Source organism: Schistocerca americana, chromosome 10 (genome assembly GCF_021461395.2).
Source record: "Schistocerca americana isolate TAMUIC-IGC-003095 chromosome 10, iqSchAmer2.1, whole genome shotgun sequence".
Lineage (NCBI taxonomy): Eukaryota > Metazoa > Arthropoda > Insecta > Orthoptera > Acrididae > Schistocerca > Schistocerca americana.
In genome coordinates, this window is record NC_060128.1 from 167,018,922 (window position 1) to 167,038,289 (window position 19,368).

General features: G+C 43.5%; 1 protein-coding gene across 1 annotated transcript in view; it reads right to left on the reverse strand.

The window, feature by feature from the left end:
* LOC124552336 (synaptic vesicle glycoprotein 2A-like) overlaps positions 1–18,041 on the reverse strand; it is a 117,898-nt gene extending 99,857 nt beyond the window's left edge. The window contains exon 1 of the mRNA XM_047126606.1: positions 18,032–18,041. Coding sequence (XP_046982562.1) covers positions 18,032–18,041 — 10 coding nt within the window. The remainder of the gene's footprint in view (positions 1–18,031) is intronic.
* Positions 18,042–19,368: the final 1,327 nt, after the last annotated feature.

A 19,368-nucleotide genomic window follows, 5' to 3' on the forward strand; every position in this document is an offset into this window, starting at 1 on the left:
TTCGCCGATGACATTGTAATTCTGTCAGAGACAGCAAAGGACTTGGAAGAGCAGTTGAACGGAATGGACAGTGTCTTAAAAGGAGGATATAATATGAACATCAACACAAGCAAAACGAGGATAGTGGAATGTAGTCGAATTAAGTCGGGCGATGCTGAGGGAATTAGATTAGGAAATGAGACACTTAAAGCAGTAAAGGAGGTTTGCTACTTGGGGAGCAAAATAACTGATGATGGTCGAAGTAGAGAGGATATAAAATGTAGACTGGCAATGGCAAGGAAAGCGTTTCTGAAGAAGAGAAATTTGTTAACATCGAGTATAGATTTAAGTGTCAGGAAGTCGTTTCTGAAATTATTTATTTGGAGTGTAACCATGTATGGAAGTGAAACATGGAAGATAACTAGTTTGGACAAGAAGAGAATAGAAGCTTTCGAAATGTGGTGCTACAGAAGAATGCTGAAGATTATATGGGTAGATCACATAACTAATGAGGAAGTATTGAATAGAATTGGGGAGAAGAAGACTTTTGGCACAACTTGACTAGAAGAAGGGATCGGTTGGTAGGACATGTTCTGAGACATCGAGGGATCACCAATTTAGTACTGGAGGGCAGCGTGGAGGGTAAAAATCGTAGAGGGAGACCAAGAGATGAATACACTAAGCAGATGCAGAAGGATGTAGGTTGCAGTAGGTACTGGGAGATGAAGAAGCTTGCACAGGATAGAGTAGCGTGGAGAGCTGCATCAAACCAGTCTCAGGACTGAAGACCACAACAACAACAACAACAACAACATATTGCACAAGCAGTAAAGGAAACAAAAGCAAAATTTGGAGTGGGAATTAAAATCCATGGGAAAGAAATCAAAACTTTGAGGTTTGCCAACGACATTGTAATTCTTTCAATCAAAGGTCCTGGAAGAGCAGTTGAACGGAATGGACAGTGTCTTATAAGGAGGACAGAAGATGAACATCAACAAAAGCAAAAAACGAAGACTATAACTGTTTGCATATCACTTTCGATGTAACTTCAAAGTTATTAATTGTCAAGCTGTTCTATAGAAATAAAACTACTAAAGATATTTGCTTCAATTGTTGTATAGCATTCCGAAAACGCTGCATCTCTTAGACACCCTAATAAGCGACGAGTGGGCAAGAATCAACAACTGGCGACGAGGTGTTACAATCACTGTGCCTGACGGCCATGAACTTATCTCTCTCTCTCTCTCTCTCTCTCTCTCTCTCTTCTTATTCTTTTCTTCTTCTTCTTCTTCTTCATCTTTTATGGCGCCTTAATTTTCTCTTGTCTTTCCTTTTACAGGAGCGCATATTGCTTTAACAGATTCTTGTCATTTTTGCTAATCAGTGTTTTCAGGTGGGCGTTGCAGAAACTTTCTTTGTTCTCTTTTTTTGCTTTTTTGCTCTGTCTATTTTTTGCACTTGTGTCTTCCAACATGTCCACCAATCCTGTCCTATCCCTTGCTCCGGCGCCACAGTCGCAAGCGTTAGACGCAACACACCTAATGCAGATGTTTCAGTTCCAGACTCAACAGATCTCCACGTTACTCAACACGGTGAAGCAGCTACTGGCCAACACTGCACGCCAGACAGACCACACAACGCCTACGACAGCTGCTATACCACCTTCTCGACAATCTACTCTACAAGAAAACGAATGGCTCAAGTGGTTAGCCCAGTTCGAATCGCATCTCATCGCCCACAACGTCCCAGGTACTCTGAAACTTCTTCATCTGTTATCCACGGCAGGAAGTGCAGTGTTCAGACTAATTCAGAAACTCTTTCCTAACGCCACTCCGACTGCACTCGAGTATGACAGTTTTGTCGACTCACTAACAAACTATTATTACCAACAAAAAATGGTTCAAATGGCTCTGAGCACTATGGGACTTAACATCTGAGGTCATCAGTCCCCTGGACCTTAGAACTACTTAAACCTAACTAACCTAGGGACTTTGTAAGTACGCTGTTTAGGTTTTTATATTGGTAACGCCACGTAGCGCTCTGTATGAAAATCACTGGCTGTAGTGTGTGCAGTCTGTGGTTGGGTGGCATTGCTGTAATATTCGCTATTGTAGTGATGGGCTGTCGGCTGTTAACAGCCCGTAGCGTTGCCCAGTTGGAGGTGAGCCGCCAGCAGTGGTGGATGTGGGGAGAGAAATGGCGGAGTTTTGAAATTTGTAAGGCTGGATGTCATGAACTGCTATATATATTATGACTTTTGAACAATATTAAGGTAAATACATTGTTTTTTCTCTATCAAAATCTTTCATTTGCTAACTATGCCTATCAGTAGTTACTGCCTTCAGTAGTTTGAATCTTTTATTTAGCTGACAGTAGTGGCGCTCGCTGTATTGCAGTAGCTTGAGTAACGAAGATTTTTGTAAGTGATTTGTGAAAGGTATAGTTTAATGTTAGTCAGGGCCATTCTTTTGTAGGGATTATTGAAAGTCAGATTGCGTTGCGCTAAAAATATTGTGTGTCAGTATAAGCACAGTCATGTGTAATAATTCAAAGGGGACGTTTCAACTTCACACATATCCATGCCCGAGGCAGGATTCGAACCTGCGACCGTGGCGGTCGCGCGGTTCCAGACTGAAGCGCCAAGCGCCTAGAACCGCTCGGCCGCCGGCTATGACCAACAAGTGAATGTGGTGGCAGATAGGTATCCATTCCTACATTGGAAAAAAAAAAAAAACTTATCGCGAGTGGGTAACAGATTTGCAATGTATGGCAAGGAAATGTAAATTCAAATGTGCTTGCGGTGCTTTATATTCAGATAATATGTTGCGTGATGCGATAGTATGCAATGTGGCTGATGTCAAACTCAGAGAACAAATTCTGAAGCAATTCGATCTATCATTTCAGCAGGTAGTGCAAATTCTAGATCAATACGATTCCGGTGCCTTGTCGGCTCATACTTTTGAAAAGCCAGCTATTTGCCGGGTTGAGTCCCTTAGCTGCGATCGCCCCATTCCGCACCGTCGTCTTGCGCTAAGCAAGCCGAGTAAACGACGCTGTTGGCTGCAAACGCAGGCGAACAGAATAAGTCTTGCCCACGCTGTTATTTCCGGCACAAACGCCAAGACTGCCCCTCCTGGCAAGCTTAGTATTGCGATTGTGGTAGGAAAGGAAATGTGCAATCCGTATGTTTGCAGTGGAACAAATGTAAGAATTCGGCGCACTCATAGAAATCTCGTTATAATGTCCATGTCATTAATGCAGTAAATTCCAAGTCTGCAACTAGCAAGCGTGCAGTTTCGTCAGTGATACGTCAGTCAACAAACTTTTTTTTCATTTATTTATTTGTGGGAAACGTGCGAAATTTCAGTTGGACACGAGAGTCTCTGTCACATTACCAAATCGTCGCACATATGAACCGTTAGACTCCCCACGCCTAGCACGCAAATGACGGCTTATAAGCCGGCCGGAGTGGCCGAGCGGTTCTAGGCCCTATAGTCTGGAGCCGCGCGACCGCTACGATCGCAGGTTCGAATCCTGCCTCGGGCATGGATGTGTGTGACGTCCTTAGATTAGTTAGGTTTAAGTAGTTCTAAGTTCTAGGGGACTTATGACCTCAGAAGTTAAGTCCCATAGTGCTCAGAGCCATTTGAACCATTTTTTGAACGGCTTATAATGGACAAGACATTCCCGTTCTCAGAACATGTACTTCGCCTGCCTTGTATCGCTCACACACGCGAACAGTGACTTTTACAGTGCTACAATCACGCGACTGTCAGAACATATTTGATCTTGATTCTTTTGATTTGTTTGGCTTTAACATTCAGGACAATGTGTTGTCAGTGTCCTCTTTCAATGCAAAAGACAGTGTAGTTAGTAGCTTTCTAAAAGAATTCCCGGAACTCTTTTCTGAAGGTTTAGACAAAGCTAAAAATTTGGTTGCGCATATTACTCTGAAAGACAATGTTCTGCCCAAATTGTGCCGGGCCAGAACTGTTCCTATTGAATTACGGGACAAAGTCGCTGCTGAACTTAAAGAATTGCAAGGTAACTGAGCTAATGCGCGCGTATCAGCTAGTCAGTGGGCAAGGCCACTGATTTTGCTCACAAACCTTCAGGTCGCATTTATCTCTGTGCTGATTTTAAGTCTATAGTCAACCCACAAACTGTCATTGATACTTATCTATTGCCACGCCCAGAGGATCTCATGGACAAATTAGGCGCTGGACGCTATTTTTCAAAAATTGCTTTGCCCGACGCATATCTTCAAATACCGCTCGATGAAGAATCTCAAAAAGTGTATGTAGTAAATATTCGTTTGGACTTGTTTAAATATTTGCGTTTGTCTTTTGGCAGTGCTTCCGCACCCGCCATTTTCCAACGGTATTTGGAACAGCTGACTGCACAAGTGCCAAACTGTTCAAACTATTTGGACGATATTGTAGTAGCAGATCGTACACCTCAAGATCACATTTAAAATTTACGTGCTTTGTTTCGTGTGTTATCTTATGCAGGACTGAAGTAATGACAGGAGTATCTTGGTCATGTCACAAGCAGTGAAGGGGAACATCCTCTTCAGTCGCCTTTGTTAGCCATACGAGATTTTAATATCATCTGGGAACTCTTCCATTTCATCAGTGTTTTGTATAGAAAAACAGTAATATCAGAAATTGAGTCCGCCTTGATGCAAAACACCTTGTTGTTCGTTTATTTCTTTATTACCCCAAACTAGTTTCGGCGACAAATATCACCATCATCAGTGGTTTTTTTTTAAATCTAAAACATGCAGAAAATGGTATGGTTGTACAAACACAGTAAAACATTATTACATTTTTAGAATTCGTCTTTTGAAATATAGTTTTATATTGATACTTTCATACTACCTTATTTATTGTATGTTACATCATGTTTTAAACAATTATTGGCGCTGTTTGTGACATATTTTCTGTGCTCTTTTTTTTGTTGCCGTCTTTTTGCTTAGCGAACATCATGTCATACGAGATTTGCCACTTCCTCGCAATGTCACAGAATTGCAGTCAGTTTTCGGGAAAATGAACTACTATATTCGGTTCACACCGAATGCTGCACAAACTGCAGCTGCATTGCATCGCTTGCGTCGCAAGTGTGTCCCCTTTGTTTGGACAGATGAGTTCCACGCAGCTTTTCAAAAACTTTAAGACGCGTTGCTCAGTGATCGATGCTTAGTTCACTTTGATCCGGACAAACCAGTTGTACTGCAAGTTGTCGCTTCCTCTTATGGAATCGGCGCAGTGCTTTCGCACAGAATTCGCGATGAAGACCGGCCTATTGCTTTCACATCAAAAGTGTTGTCCAAAGCCCAGTGTAACTTTTCACAAATGGAAAAAGAGGCTTTGGCTATTGTGTGTGGTGTCACCAAATTCCACCATTGTTTGTATGGCAAAAAACTTCTGCTTAGTAACGGATCACAAGCCTTTCCAGCCCTTGTTTCAACCGACGAATCCGGTTCCTGTGCGAACTGCCCAAAAATTGAGAAGATGGGCTTTGTTGTTGTCTCAATTCCAGTACGAGAATGTGTATTGTCCGAGAGCTAAGCATGGTAATGCGGACGCACCTTCACGGCCTCAGATTGGCCCTGATACAGACTTTGGCGCTTCTGAAGCGTCTTGTTGTCACTTCGATGCTCAGGATTCCGAATTGCTTCAATCTTTTCCGGTGAACTATAAGAAAATTGCACAGGCCACGGAAGCTGATACAGATTTGCACCTTTTGCTCATATACATTCACACATCTTGGCCTCGTTCGTTGAATAGCATGAACTCTGTAGTTCGCCGATATTTTCCACGTCGGCATAGCCTCGCTGTACAGAAAGGTGTGATTCTTGTTCAAAATAACACTGTACAGTCATGTGTGTTGATCCATAAAGCTTTGCAAAAAGAAGTGTTGCAGTTACATCACTAAGGACACCGAGGGATTTTTCGTACGAAACAGCGCGTCGACACTGTACTTGGCAGTGTATGGACACCCAAATAGAACAGATGACGTCACAGTGTCACGCATGTGCGGAAAATCAGTCCGCTCCGCCACAAAAATTCCCTGCTAGGTCTAAGTCGCAATCGCCATGGCAACCTGTGCACATAGACTTTGCAGGTCCTGTTTGGAATACCCATTGGTTGATTGTGGTAGACTCGTACAGCAAGTTTCCTTTTGCTGTGCCACTGAATTCGCCAACGTCACGTAGCACGATTGAGGTACTGTCATCGATTTTTTGCTCAAATGGTTCAAATGGCTCTGAGCACTATGGGACTTAACTGCTAAGGTCATCACTCCCCTAGAACTTAGAACAACTTAAACCTAACCTAAGGACATCACACTCATCCATGCTCGAGGCAGGATTCGAACCTGCGACCGTAGCAGCAGTGCGGTTCGGGACTGTAGCGCCTAGAACCTCCGGCCAGCTCGGCCGGCGATTTTTTTGCCTAGAAGGTTTACCTGAAGTAATAGTGTCAGACAATGGCTCTCGGTTCACGTCAAATGAATTTGAAACATTCTGTGAGCGTAATGGCATACAGCATCTAACTAGTGCACCATTCCATCCACAGTCAAACAGCGAAGCGGAACGTTTTGTCAGAACATTCAAACAGCAGATAGCCAAACTTCGCTCCGCACACACCAGGGATCAAGAATTGCAACTGTTTCTCGCCTCACGTCGTTCGCACCCACGAGATGGTCCACTGCCGGCGGAATTGCTTCACGGCCGCCGCCATCGCACACTGCTCCATCCTCTTCAGCATCCGGCGCCGAAGGAAGGCCGCAAGTATCGCTTAGCGCCGCATGACATTGTCTTTTACAGGGTTTTTAGCGGCAGCAGACTGTGGGCGCGTGGCGAGATCGTCCGTCGATCTGGCGCTTGCACGTATCTTCTTTCTGGTCCAGATGGTTTGCGGCGCCGCCATCAAAATCAACTTCGACTCTGTCATGTACACGACAATCTTTCAGTCTCTCTTTCCCCAGATTCACGGGTCCAGAGGAAAGCGCAGCCACAGCAGCTGCCAGAGGGCTCAACCAGGTAGATGCCATTTTCCTTGACTTCTGGAAGGCGTTCGATACAGTTCCGCACTGTCGCCTGATTAACAAAGTAAGAGCCTACGGAATATCAGACCAGCTGTGTGGCTGGATTGAAGAGTTTTTAGCAAACAGAACACAGCATGTTGTCCTCAATGGAGAGACGTCTACAGACGTTAAAGTAACCTCTGGCTTGCCACATGGGAGTGTTATGGGACCATTGCTTTTCACAATATACATAAATGACCTAGTAGATAGTGTCGGAAGTTCCATGCGGCTTTTCGCGGATGATGCTGTAATATACAGAGAAGCTGCATCATTAGAAAATTGCAGCGAACTGCAGGAAGATCTGCAGCGGACAGGCACTTGGTGCAGGGAGTGGCAACTGACCCTTAACATAGACAAATGTAATGTATTGCGAGTACATAGAAACAAGGATCCTTTATTGTATGATTATATGATAGCGGAACAAACACTGGTAGCAGTTACTTCTGTAAAATACCTGCGAGTATGCGTACAGAACGATTCGAAGTGGAATGATCATATAAAATTAACTGTTGGTAAGGCGGGTGCCAGGTTGAGATCCATTGGGAGAGTCCTTAGAAAATGCAGTCCATCAATAAAGGAGGTGGCCTACAAAACACTCGTTCGACCTATACTTGAGTATTGCTCATCAGTGTGGGATCCGTACCAGATCGGGTTGACAGAGGAGATAGAGAAGATCCAAAGAAGAGCGGTGCGTTTCGTCACAGGGTTATTTGGTAAGCGTGATAGCGTTACGGAGATGTTTCGCAAACTCAAGTGGCAGACTCTGCAAGAGAGGCGCTCTGCATCGCGGTGTAGCTTGCTGTCCAGGTTTCGAGAGTGTGCGTTTCTGGATGAGGTATCTAATACATTGCTTTCTCTTACTTATACCTTCCGAGGAGATCACGAATGCAAAATTAGAGACATTCGAGTGCGCATGGAGGCTTTCCGGCAGTCGTTCTTCCCGCGAACCACACGCGACTGGAACAGAAAAGGGAGGGAATGACAGTGGCACGTAAAGTGCCCTCCGCCACACACCGTTGGGTGGCTTGCGAAGTATAGATGTAGATGTAAATGTAGATACCGTGGGATGACCCGGTGGAGACGAAGCCTTGGCCTCCTCCATCTCCTCTCGTCCAACCGATGGAGCTGGACCCGCCCACACTGCAGCTTTCACCACCTTCTTCATCTGGTTCATGGCAGCAGAAGGTGGACGCGTACCCTTCTGGTCATTTTCCGGAGGAGGTTTCTGCCAGGCCACTGGCCGAATGCGGGGGGGGGGGGGGGGGGAGGGGGGTTACGACCGGAAGCTTTATATCCCCTGCAGCCACAGGTTCCCGCCTGTCGAGGCGCTCACACTCCAGCATCCCCCGCCGTGGTCGTACTCCATACACGACGACGGTCCGTCACTCTAGGGGATGGGGGGGGGGGGGGCGGGGATATTCTGGCGTAACCACAAACGCCGAACGAAGACGAAGAACAGAAAAGCAGAGAAGCCGGTGAGGAAATGTGAGCCAATGTAAGTAGGCTGTTTAGTTTTTTATGTTGGTGACGCCACGTAGCGCTCTGTATAAAAATCACTGACTGTGCTGTGTGCAGTCTGTGGCTGGTTGGCATTGTTGAAATATTCGCTGTTCTAGTGTTGGGCAGTTGGCTGTTAACAGCGCGTAGCGTTGCGCAGTTGGAGTTGAGCCGCAAGCAGTGGTGGATGTAGGAAGAGAGATGGCAGAATTTTGAGAGCGGACGATCTGGACGTGTGTCCATCAGAAAGAGTAAATTTGTAATATTCGATATCATGACTTTTGAGCACTATTAAGGTAAATACATTGTCTGTTCTCTATCAAAATCTTTCATTTGCTAACTATGCCTATCAGTAGTTAGTGCCTTCAGTAGTTAGAATCCTTTATTTAGCTGGCAGTAGTGGCGCTCGCTGTATTGCAATAGTTCGAGTAACGAAGATTTTTGTGAGGTAAGTGATTCATGAACGGTATAGGTTATTGTTAGTCAGGGCCATTCTTTTGTAGGGATTATTGAAAGTCAGATTGCGTTGCGCTAAAAATATTGTGTGTCAGTTTAGTGTTGATCAGAATAATTAAAGAGAGAAATGTCTGAGTACGTTCAGTTCTGCTCAGCTGTTTGAAAATCAAATAACGTAAGAGGTTTATCAGCACAGTAATTCATTAATTTTTCTAAGGGGACGTTACACCAATAGCTCGCTGACAAGGACCGAGCCGCACCAGGAGCGCCCCCTGCATGAAATGAATATAAGCGCCGCTACTGACAGCCTCGGCTGCTCAGATCGGCCCAGTGTACTGACATTAGAAGAAAGTATTTGCGGAGCGTGCTACAAGAACAACTAGATGTGATCCTTATCAGTTACTTGTCTGATCTTTGACTATAGAACTAAACTCCTCCCGAAAGAGGCCATGAAGGCCCAACGGTTCCGGCCGGCCGCCGTGTCATCCTCAACCCATAGGCGTCACTGGATGCGGATGTGGAGGGGCATGTGGTCAGCACACCGCTCTCCCGGCCGTATGTCAATTTCCGTGACCGGAGCCACTACTGCCGGCCGCTGTGGCCGAGCGGTTCTAGGCGCTTTAGTCCCGAACCGCGCTGCTGATATGGTCGCAGGTTCGAATCCTGCCTCGGGCATGGATGTGTGTGATCTTCTTAGGTTAGGTTTAAGTAGTTCTAAGTCTAGGGGCTGATGACCTCAGATGTTAAGTCCCATAGTGCTTAGGACCATTTTTGGAGCGACTACTTCTCAATCAAGTAGCTTCTCGGTTTGCCTCACAAGGGCTGAGTACAGCCCACTTGTCAACAGAGCTCGGCAGACTGGATGGTCACCCATCCAAGCGCTAGCCCAGACCAACAGCTCGTAACTTCGGTGATCTGACGGAAACCCGTGTTACCACTGCGGTAACGCCGTTGGCGGCCTTAGACTATAGCGAAGATTATTACGATTATTACTGTTTGCATGTCACTTTCGACACCGATGTAACTCCAAAGGTAAGTACTGCCCAGCTGCTTTATAGAAATAAAACTACTAATGTTATTGACCGATGACCGTAGCAGTCTGGTCCCTAATGTTATTTGCTTGATTTGTTGTATAGCATTCCTAGACCGCTGCATCCCTTAGGCACTTTAATAAGCGACGAGTGGGTAAGGTCCAACTGGTAGCACTTGCAATGTGCCTCGAATTCCTTCGTCATTCATTGTAACCCCCCCCCCCCCCTACCACCCAACCAACCACCCAACCAACCACACACACACACACACACACACACACACACACACACACACACTAAATGCCATCCATCTTTCACCATTTTAAAAATAAAATTGTTCCGAGAGAAGTATTTCATTCTATAGTTTAGCTATGTGCTAAAGTTGGTGATAGTGTGTTTAATATGGGAGAGGGTGTCGAGAGCAACTCACGGCGGGGGTGAGGGGGGGGGGCTATCTAAGGTCTAATAGCAATCAGGTTGGGAACCACAGCTCTAACTCAACAAGAAGCTATGAAAGAAATACAGCAAATGAGTTTGCCTGTCCTCAAACCCAATCAGGAAGTCCAGACCCGCTGGAATTCTACTTTTGAAATATTCCGGCGAACAATTCAGGCAAGGGATGCGCTTCTACGCTCTGACCTAACTATAAAAGAAAGCGACTGAGAGATAACTGAAGGAGTTTTGCCCTTCTTAAGTCTAGTCTACAAAATTACAGTAGAAATGTGACTTTGCAAAATTTATTTTGTTTTGTAGCTTGATTAGCAGTTTTCTTCAAAAACATACTTCTAACAATAAAAAAAAATAGTGTGTGTGCAGTCAATACTGAAGAAAGCTATAGAGAATGATATACTCTATATGTAGACCGCCGATTTACATAGACAGGATTCAGAAACCAAAGACTTTCTGGAGCTGCAACCAAACGCCTCAGAAAATCTGTAGGGTGCAATTACTTCAGAGGGAGAGTCGAGAAATTTCAATGACTGATCGTATTCTTAGCGCTCACCTGCGACTAGTTCCAGTAGCAACAGTAATGAAAATACAAAGGATTCTATACGAGACGAGTATGACCAAGAAACTAGAAAACATATTAGATAACCTACTTGCTGCTGGTATTCGCGAACTCGATAAATAGCTCAACGAAGAGTATTTAGGTCGAAGAAAAGATCCACTTGAATGTTGGCTCGAGCTAGCTACATTAGTCTTCGCCAAAATAACAGCATTTAGCATATTTTGTAAGTAATATTTCTTCAATGGACTAATAAATAAATGAATGAGTGAATGAATAAAAAATCCATTTAAAAGTTAAAATACTATAAGTCCACTGTGTGTAAAGTAGCTGAATATCCAATTATACACATTTGTATAAATAACTGGCTTACTTTCCCATTTGATGTCTAATTACCCAAAATATGCGTAACAAAACAGGCATTGCCAAAAGTAATCAATATAAACAAACTACCAAAACAAACAAAACAGCGCGTGCAATAACTGTAGCAAAGTGAGCTAGCGATCTGTCTTTCTGGGTTTCGTGACGGAGGTAAACTTGAAAGAGCGACCTAGTTCGCGACGGATCTACGAACTTACCTGAGCGTTCCCATTCATGAACTATTATGCGCAAGATTACACTGCTGACATATATCCCATGTGATGCATGCCCGTGTTCGGTAGTGGTCATTTATTTACGAATCTACTTGTACGAAATCACACAGTGACAGCAGCGGACGTTTACAGTCTCGGGCCGAGGGGAAGGTTTCTTCTCGCAGGCAGAGAATAGGAACACGAGTGGTAGAAGAACTTAACATACCTCGCTCAGTTAATTCTTGGGCCGGAATTACATTCTCATATTTCTTTGACAAAGAAATATGATCAAATATTCGTCAATGTCTTTGACAAAGTTCTTTGACGTGGGTATTACACTGTCGTCATATTTTTCGTCAAATTTCAAGATAGCGGACAACTTGTTATTATGCGCTAGTATTACATTTGCACTGTATATTTGGAAGAAAAGCAGCGGAAAAAAGGAAACGTACTTGGATGAAGCCCTAGGGATTACGTCGAGATAATAAAAGCATTCAGCGAGATTTGTCACGAGAGCTTCAAGTGGAGGACATCAAGTCCTAATATATAAATTACTTACGAGAAAAGCTGTATGTGCAGAAGACAACCAAATCGTGACACCGTGATTTCTTGATATATGAGAGAGCTAGTCTAGTTTACAACACAGCACTGGAATATCACATAGCACATTAACCAAAATAATTTCAGAAATTTATAAAGCCCTAAGGGGGAATATGTGAAGGAAAATAAATGCTTAGTACACTATATGAGTAATAAGAACTATTTTTAATTCTGAATAATTTACTTAATGGAATTTGCGTCCTAACAACTACAAAATTAATAAAATTTCCGAAAAAGATGAAGCTACTTTTAACTTTTGGCGTCCAGAGTTCAAAAATAGGCATAGTAGGATGGAAATTTAATAAAGAATTTATTTTATTTTAGAGTGTGACCACATCCTCCATTCCGGCTTGCTGAAAAACTGCCTGGATGTTTCCAGATGTAGAGGCGAATGGCTGTAGCTGTGATTGTGGACATGAAGCTGCATGCATGCACATATTTCACCTGCCCATTAACACACAATTAACAGCATGCACCTTGCCCCTTGCTCACCCCCTCCCCTCTCCCACCATCACCACCGTAGTTGAAGCAAGTTTATTAAAAAAAAAAGATTCGAAGGAATAAATCAACTTTGAAGCCATTTTTATAAACACACTACAGAGACGCCACATAGCTGTAGCGACGCCAGCGCTCAAAGCGGTTACATTTCGCATTGCAGTGAACAGAAGAAGAACGACTTTTATGATCAAATCTACGGGGAGGAGGGGGGGGGGGGGTAAGACCAGACAGCGAGGTCATCTGATTAGGGAAGGACGGGGAAGGAAGTCGGCCGTGCCCTTACAAGGGAACCATCCCGGAATTTCCCTCGAGCGATTTAGGGAAATCACGGAAAACTTGGATCAGGATGGCCGGACGCTGGTTTGAACCGTCGTCCTCCCGCATGCGAGTCTAGTGTGCTAGTCATTGAGCCATCTCGCACGGTAGGCGAGATTTGGCAAAGTTCCCTATCACACCATCAAATTTCTTTGACGTAAATATTTGACACATCAACTTTGACAAATTTTTGCGCCCTCTGTGTCTGCGTCCTCGGCGGTTGGCCATCTCGCGATGACCAAGGGATAGTGGTTATAGCAGAGACAACCAGATTTAGGTTATACCGGGTTTTTCCCGCCAGTTTAACCTGACTGTTAAAACCACTTAACCGGTTTCTGAAATAGCCACTTTCGGTTTTTTATTCCTATTATTTCCTGTAATAAACGTAGAAATAGAACAAAGATCGAAAAATTTCGACTCTCTCATTTCCAAGATACATAGAAAAAATATTAAACAGGCTAATAAAACAAAACTTAGTTCATACAGCGTTTGCTGCTGTTCTCGAAATGTGAAAAGTGGTTGAATACTACAAAAAAAAAAAATCACCAGCACTCTCTTACCGATTCTAATCTTTTTAAACTCTACTCAGTAGTCATCTTGCAATCGGGAATCATACCGCCATTTAGGCATTACTAATAATCAGTGCTAGACAGTGTAAACTGACCTTGAAGAACTTGTTAATTTGTCTGTTACCCAGGGCTACAGGAGTTTTTATTGTATCCCATGAATGAATTGTTGTTAAGTTATTAATTTATTATTGTTACTATAATTTCCTTCCTCCTTTACTTTTTCATAAAACTCTCAGATATATCCATAATCATTAGCCAATGAAGCATTATATTTCATTGCTACATCATTTGTAAAAATATTTCCAAACTAAGTATGGTGTCATTCTGCATTACAACGCATGCCCGGCGACGACAACGAGAAACTACCGTATAGAGTCCAAGGGTCGGCAAGTAATTTTAGGTGGGGTCCGGATACGTACGGAAATTTTTATCGAGATCCAAAAAACAAACTCATATTCCTTACTAATTTTTATTTTAATTGTAGTTCAAAAATAATGTAAAATACAACAGATAGACAAAATGGTATAAAATTGAATGGTAGAAACTACATTTACAATCTTCAACCATTTTTTTAATGTTAGGTTCGCACAGCGAGAAGCTTATGCATAGTGTGTCTTCAAGGTGGGTGGCTGCAAATCTTGAGCGATACCGGTTCTTCAAAAAATTCGTTTTTGAAACTCATGTTTCATAAACATATGTGGAGCCAAAGATTGTAGCCAGGTAAATGGCTATATTTTTTCAGTTTCCGTAGTTCTCTGGGACATGTTAACTTCAAAATTCCTCGGCAAATGCAGTTTCATACGTTTTCAAGGAAATGTCTTCCTGCAAGTCCATTTGGAGTAAAGGCTTTGAAAGCCAGAACAACTTCGCAACCTCATCAGTCCATTCTACCGCCGGAAAAACTTCAAAAGGCGATGTTAAGAATCGCGACAACTTCTCTATCACTTTCTATATCTGCGAAGTCTTAGAATCTTGCTGCAAATTCGTTCCTAAGATCGGATATAAAATTTGAAAATACTGCAATGTCTATTTCAGGATTATTTTTATGTTCAAGAATTGTTGGCTAGTGGATAAATTCTCGAATTGCAATGTATTTTCAAAGTTACCCAGCTTTCGACGGAAAGAAGACACACTTAATCAAATCACATATTAATTTCCTATTTCCTTGTCGCTTAGTACTGAGCGCGTTTAAATACTTCGGAATGTTTTCCAAGGCTGTCGCAGCTACCATATTGCGCTCATTTGCTAGGAATTCCAAATGCTTCGTTGCTTCGTGTGTAGCCATGTTGTCAAAGAAGGAGGTTACTACTGCTTTTATTTGCCAAAAATTTGACGTTTACTCAGCTGTGCTGCAGTAAGACAGAATGCGCCAAATCACACTCAGATGTAAACTCTTTGACCCGTTTGTGCTGGAGGACAGAACTAGACCTCATAAAATTAATCAACTAGATCACATGTCCATCATATCTTTCAGAGTCACACTAACTTTTACACAAAGGGCTGTCTGGCGAATTATGGATTGACAAGATAGTAGCCAAGCATTATTATCGTTGATTCTCATTACTAGTCCCTTTTCTCTGCCGATCATCACTGGGGAATATGCTGACAATTATCAATTTTTCGTCGGTTACAGTCTCTGTAATTTTTATGTGGTTTAAATATTATCTTCTGATGAAATATTTTATATGGCGAGAGCGTTTTACTCGTAAATTTGTTCACCTGTTACTACAAGTAACTGTTTGGACTGTCTAATGCAGCCACTCATAGCAGGTGCCGAAACCAGGTTAAAGTAAAATCGTGTTGCAACCAGTAGGCTGTATTATACAAACCATGCTTTAAAATGGTTTCTGCTCGTCAGGTATGTATTGCAGAATTTTCTTTACATCGTCTAGTTTCTTCTTTCTTATTGGAACAGATCCACTATATGCTTGTTTATATGAACATGGTTCTTCTGTATCTCAATACCCTTCTGACAAGCACTTTTGTTGATGGATGGGACGTGTCCCATGTTATACCAAACGATGCATACAGATACAAATATCAGTATCTCTGGTAAATGTAATTTGAAAAAGGAAGTGGACGTGACCCCTTTTCCAAATCATTGATTCAATTGCATTCTTATTCGAAATTTTCTTTCAGTTCTACCACAGAAATGCATACTTCTGATGCCATAATGCCTATTGATAAATACTGAAATTTAAAAATGTGCATTAAACTTCTGTTCGAGTCACTAGTAGCTAAAAAACAGAAGGGTGGTCGTCAATGTGGTTCAAAAATGGTTCAAATGGCTCTGAGCACTATGGGACTTAACATCCGAGGTCATCAGTCCCCTAGAACTTAGAACAGGTGCGGAAGGATCCACGCTGTGAGGTTTCCGTAGGAAATTAATCGTGCATATAAAAAGTTCATCCACCCCGGGGATCGAGGATATCGAATGATTTTTGCCTGTTATCGACATTGATACTCGCAGGATATCGGTTCCAGGGATTCCAAAACTTTTGAGAATGTTGTAATTTTGAAGTCGGATAATAAAATACAAAAGAAATATTTTTTCGTTTGATATAAATCCATATTAACAATAAGATGCTTTTTGCCTTTACTTTTACTGTGATTCTAGGTAAACGAGAAGTACCCTATAGTTTTAATGTGTGAGTTTTTGAATGAAGTAAGTGGCCTTATGTGATTACGAAGGCTTTCCCGGCGTAATAATTGATAACATTCTACTCGGGTGTGCGGCCGGATCATAACGTCATCTTGACAGAATATTTCCGCAGCCCAACTGGCCGCCATCTTCAGGTGAGAGTGCTGGTATACGATCTCGCCGGAACTGACTTCCTAGCGCAAGCGGCGGCCCCTATATAGAGCATTTGCTTCAGAACTGCTACAAATTCGCCGGGCAATAGATCGCGCCGCTCGAACTGTCAACACAACTGGCACTACTAAGAGTATCCTACGACTTCCACATCGCTGGCAACGGGTTATACACAATGCTGGTGACTACTTTGAGGGCCAGTAAAACTTTGAAACGCGTATCTAATTTGTACGAGTTGTGAATAAGTAGATGTCACTATTAAAGTTGAGAGAGAGAGAGAGAGAAGACACATTATGACAAGAAATTTCAAAAAGTTCTTGACCAACTTAGTTCAAATTTTTACACAATACTCCTATAACTTTCAATCGAGAATAGGCTACATATTGTTTTAAACAACAATGTACAGGTTTTCTGTTGAAACTGATCGTAAGAAAGAAAATTCTGTATATATGTGTAGTTTCGTTTTCTTTCTCGCATTCAGTTTTAACTACGATAGCGGGATATTGAAACCATTAGATGACTTGTTCTCCGATATAACTCTTTCTTCGCGTATGTAATTTTAGAACAAAAATTGTACACACAAAAATGTACTGTTTTGTTTCCTTCCTCGCAGTCGGTTTTAACTGAAAATAGGTTAGTTATATTTATGGCTTATCGGCTTATGATTAGAATACTACCACAGAACCTAAATCGTCTGAAGCATAGCAATTCAACCCAATCGCAGATCAAAACTGTTCGAAATACTGACATTGAAGCTACTATCTTGACAGATCCAGCAGCTACAGAGGTCCCCATTACCGCGAATACCAATGATTGCAATGGATTTGCCTACTTAAGTGGCTTCAATACCTTATCAAGGTTTTGTTGGCAGTAACAATAAAGAACCCTCACAGTCAGGGAGAAAGGGGAAGGGGAGAGAGAGAGAGACAGAGAGATGGGAGAGGGAATGGACCTAGAGAGGAGGAAGGAGAAGATGGAGAGAGAGGGGGAGGAGCGGGAGGTGGAGAGAGAGAGCGTGAGGAGGACATGGAGAAAGGAGGAGGAGGAGAAGGAGGAGATGAACAGAGAGAGGAGGTGGACAGAGAGAGGGTGGAGAAGGAGATTACGACATATAGAATTGCGAAGCATCGCAGAGTTTGTTGGTGCAATACATAGAGAGAAAGAATGGTTCCATCACACGTACTTGGGCATTCCTGGCTTTACCCATGTATCTGATGGACACATGCCGTTGAGGACAACGTGCTGGGTCCTATTACTTAAGAAGCCCTCTAGCCTATTCCATATGCTCGGACTTTCGTTAACAGTTCGCTGAGGGGCACTGTGTCGAGCCTTTTTGCGGAAATCCAGGGATATGGAATCTGCCTGTTGCCCTTCATCGATAGTTCACTAGATTCAGTGCGAGGAAAGGACTAGCTGGCCAATTCTGTGCTGATTTGCGAACAGAAGCGTTTCTGCCTCGATGGATTTTGTTTAGAATATGCTCAAGAATTCTGCTGCAAACGGACGTTAAAGATACTGGTCTGCAATTTTGCGGGTGTCCTTTTACCCTTCTTGGGGAGTCACCTGGGCTTTCTTGCAGTCGCGTAAGAGCGCTGCTTCGTACTTACCCGCGTCCATGCTCGCTGACGGGTCCTCAGATAGACGGCTGAGTACTGAGTGGTAATTAGTCCTGCGAGCTGTGTCTACGCGCAGTTATCTGCCAGCGACGGTCCCAGATAAGAACCGTCGTACTGCAAATCCGTCCCACCGTTCGCGGTGCAAGGCCAGAGGCATTGTTTCTACGATGACATCCGGGCTCAGCAGCATGCGCTGTCCCGCGTGACGGTGTCAGAAGAGATACAGGGTAAGCAAAAACTCTTACCCTAGTTTCGAAAATTTATTTCTAAGGAACTGTGCTAGCTAGAGCTCTGCGGTTTCTTGCAAATACACTACTGGCCATTAAAATTGCTACACCAAGAAGAAAAGCAGATGATAAATGGGTATTCATTGGACAAATATATTATACTAGAACTAACACCTGATTACATTTTCACGCAATTTGGGTGCTTAGATCCTGAGAAATCAGTACCCAGAACAACCACCTCTGGCCGTAATAACGACCCTTGATACGCCTGGGCATTGAGTCAAACAGAGCTCGGATGGGGTGTACAGGTACCACAGTTCATCAAGAGTAGTGACTGGCGTATTGTGACGAGCCAGTTGCTCGGCCACCATTGACCAGACGTTTTCAGTTGGTGAGAGATCTGGAGAATGTGCTGGCCAGGGCAGCAGTCGAACATTTTCTGTATCCAGAAAGGCCCGTACAGGACCTGCAACATGCGGTCGTGCATTATCCTGCTGAAATGTATGGTTTCGCAGGGATCGAATGATGGGGTAGAGCCACGAGTTGTAACACTTCTGAAATGTAACGTCCACTGTTTAAAGGGTCGTCAATGCGAACAAGAGGTGACCGAGACGTGTAACCAATGGCACCCCATACCATCACGCCGGGTGATACGCCAGTATGGCAATGACGAATACACGCTTCCAATGTGCGTTCACCGCGATGTCGCCAAACACGGATGCGACCATCATGATGCTGTAAACAGAACCTGGATTCATCCGAAAAAATGACGTTTTGCCATTCGTGCACCCAAGTTCGTCGTCGAATACACCATCGCAGGCGCTCCTGTTTGTGATGCAGCGTCAAGGGTTAACCGCAGCCACGGTCCCCGAGCTGACAGTCCATGCTGCCGCAAGCGTCGTCGAACTGTTCGTCCCCATCTGTTGACTCAGGGATCGAGACGTGGCTGCACGATCCGTTACAGCCATGCGGGCAAGTGCCTGTCATCTCTACTGCTAGGGATACGAGGCCGTTGGGATCCAGCACGGCGTTCCGTATTACTCTCCTGAACCCACCGATTCCATATTCTGCTGAATATGGAATCTCGACCAACGCGAGCAG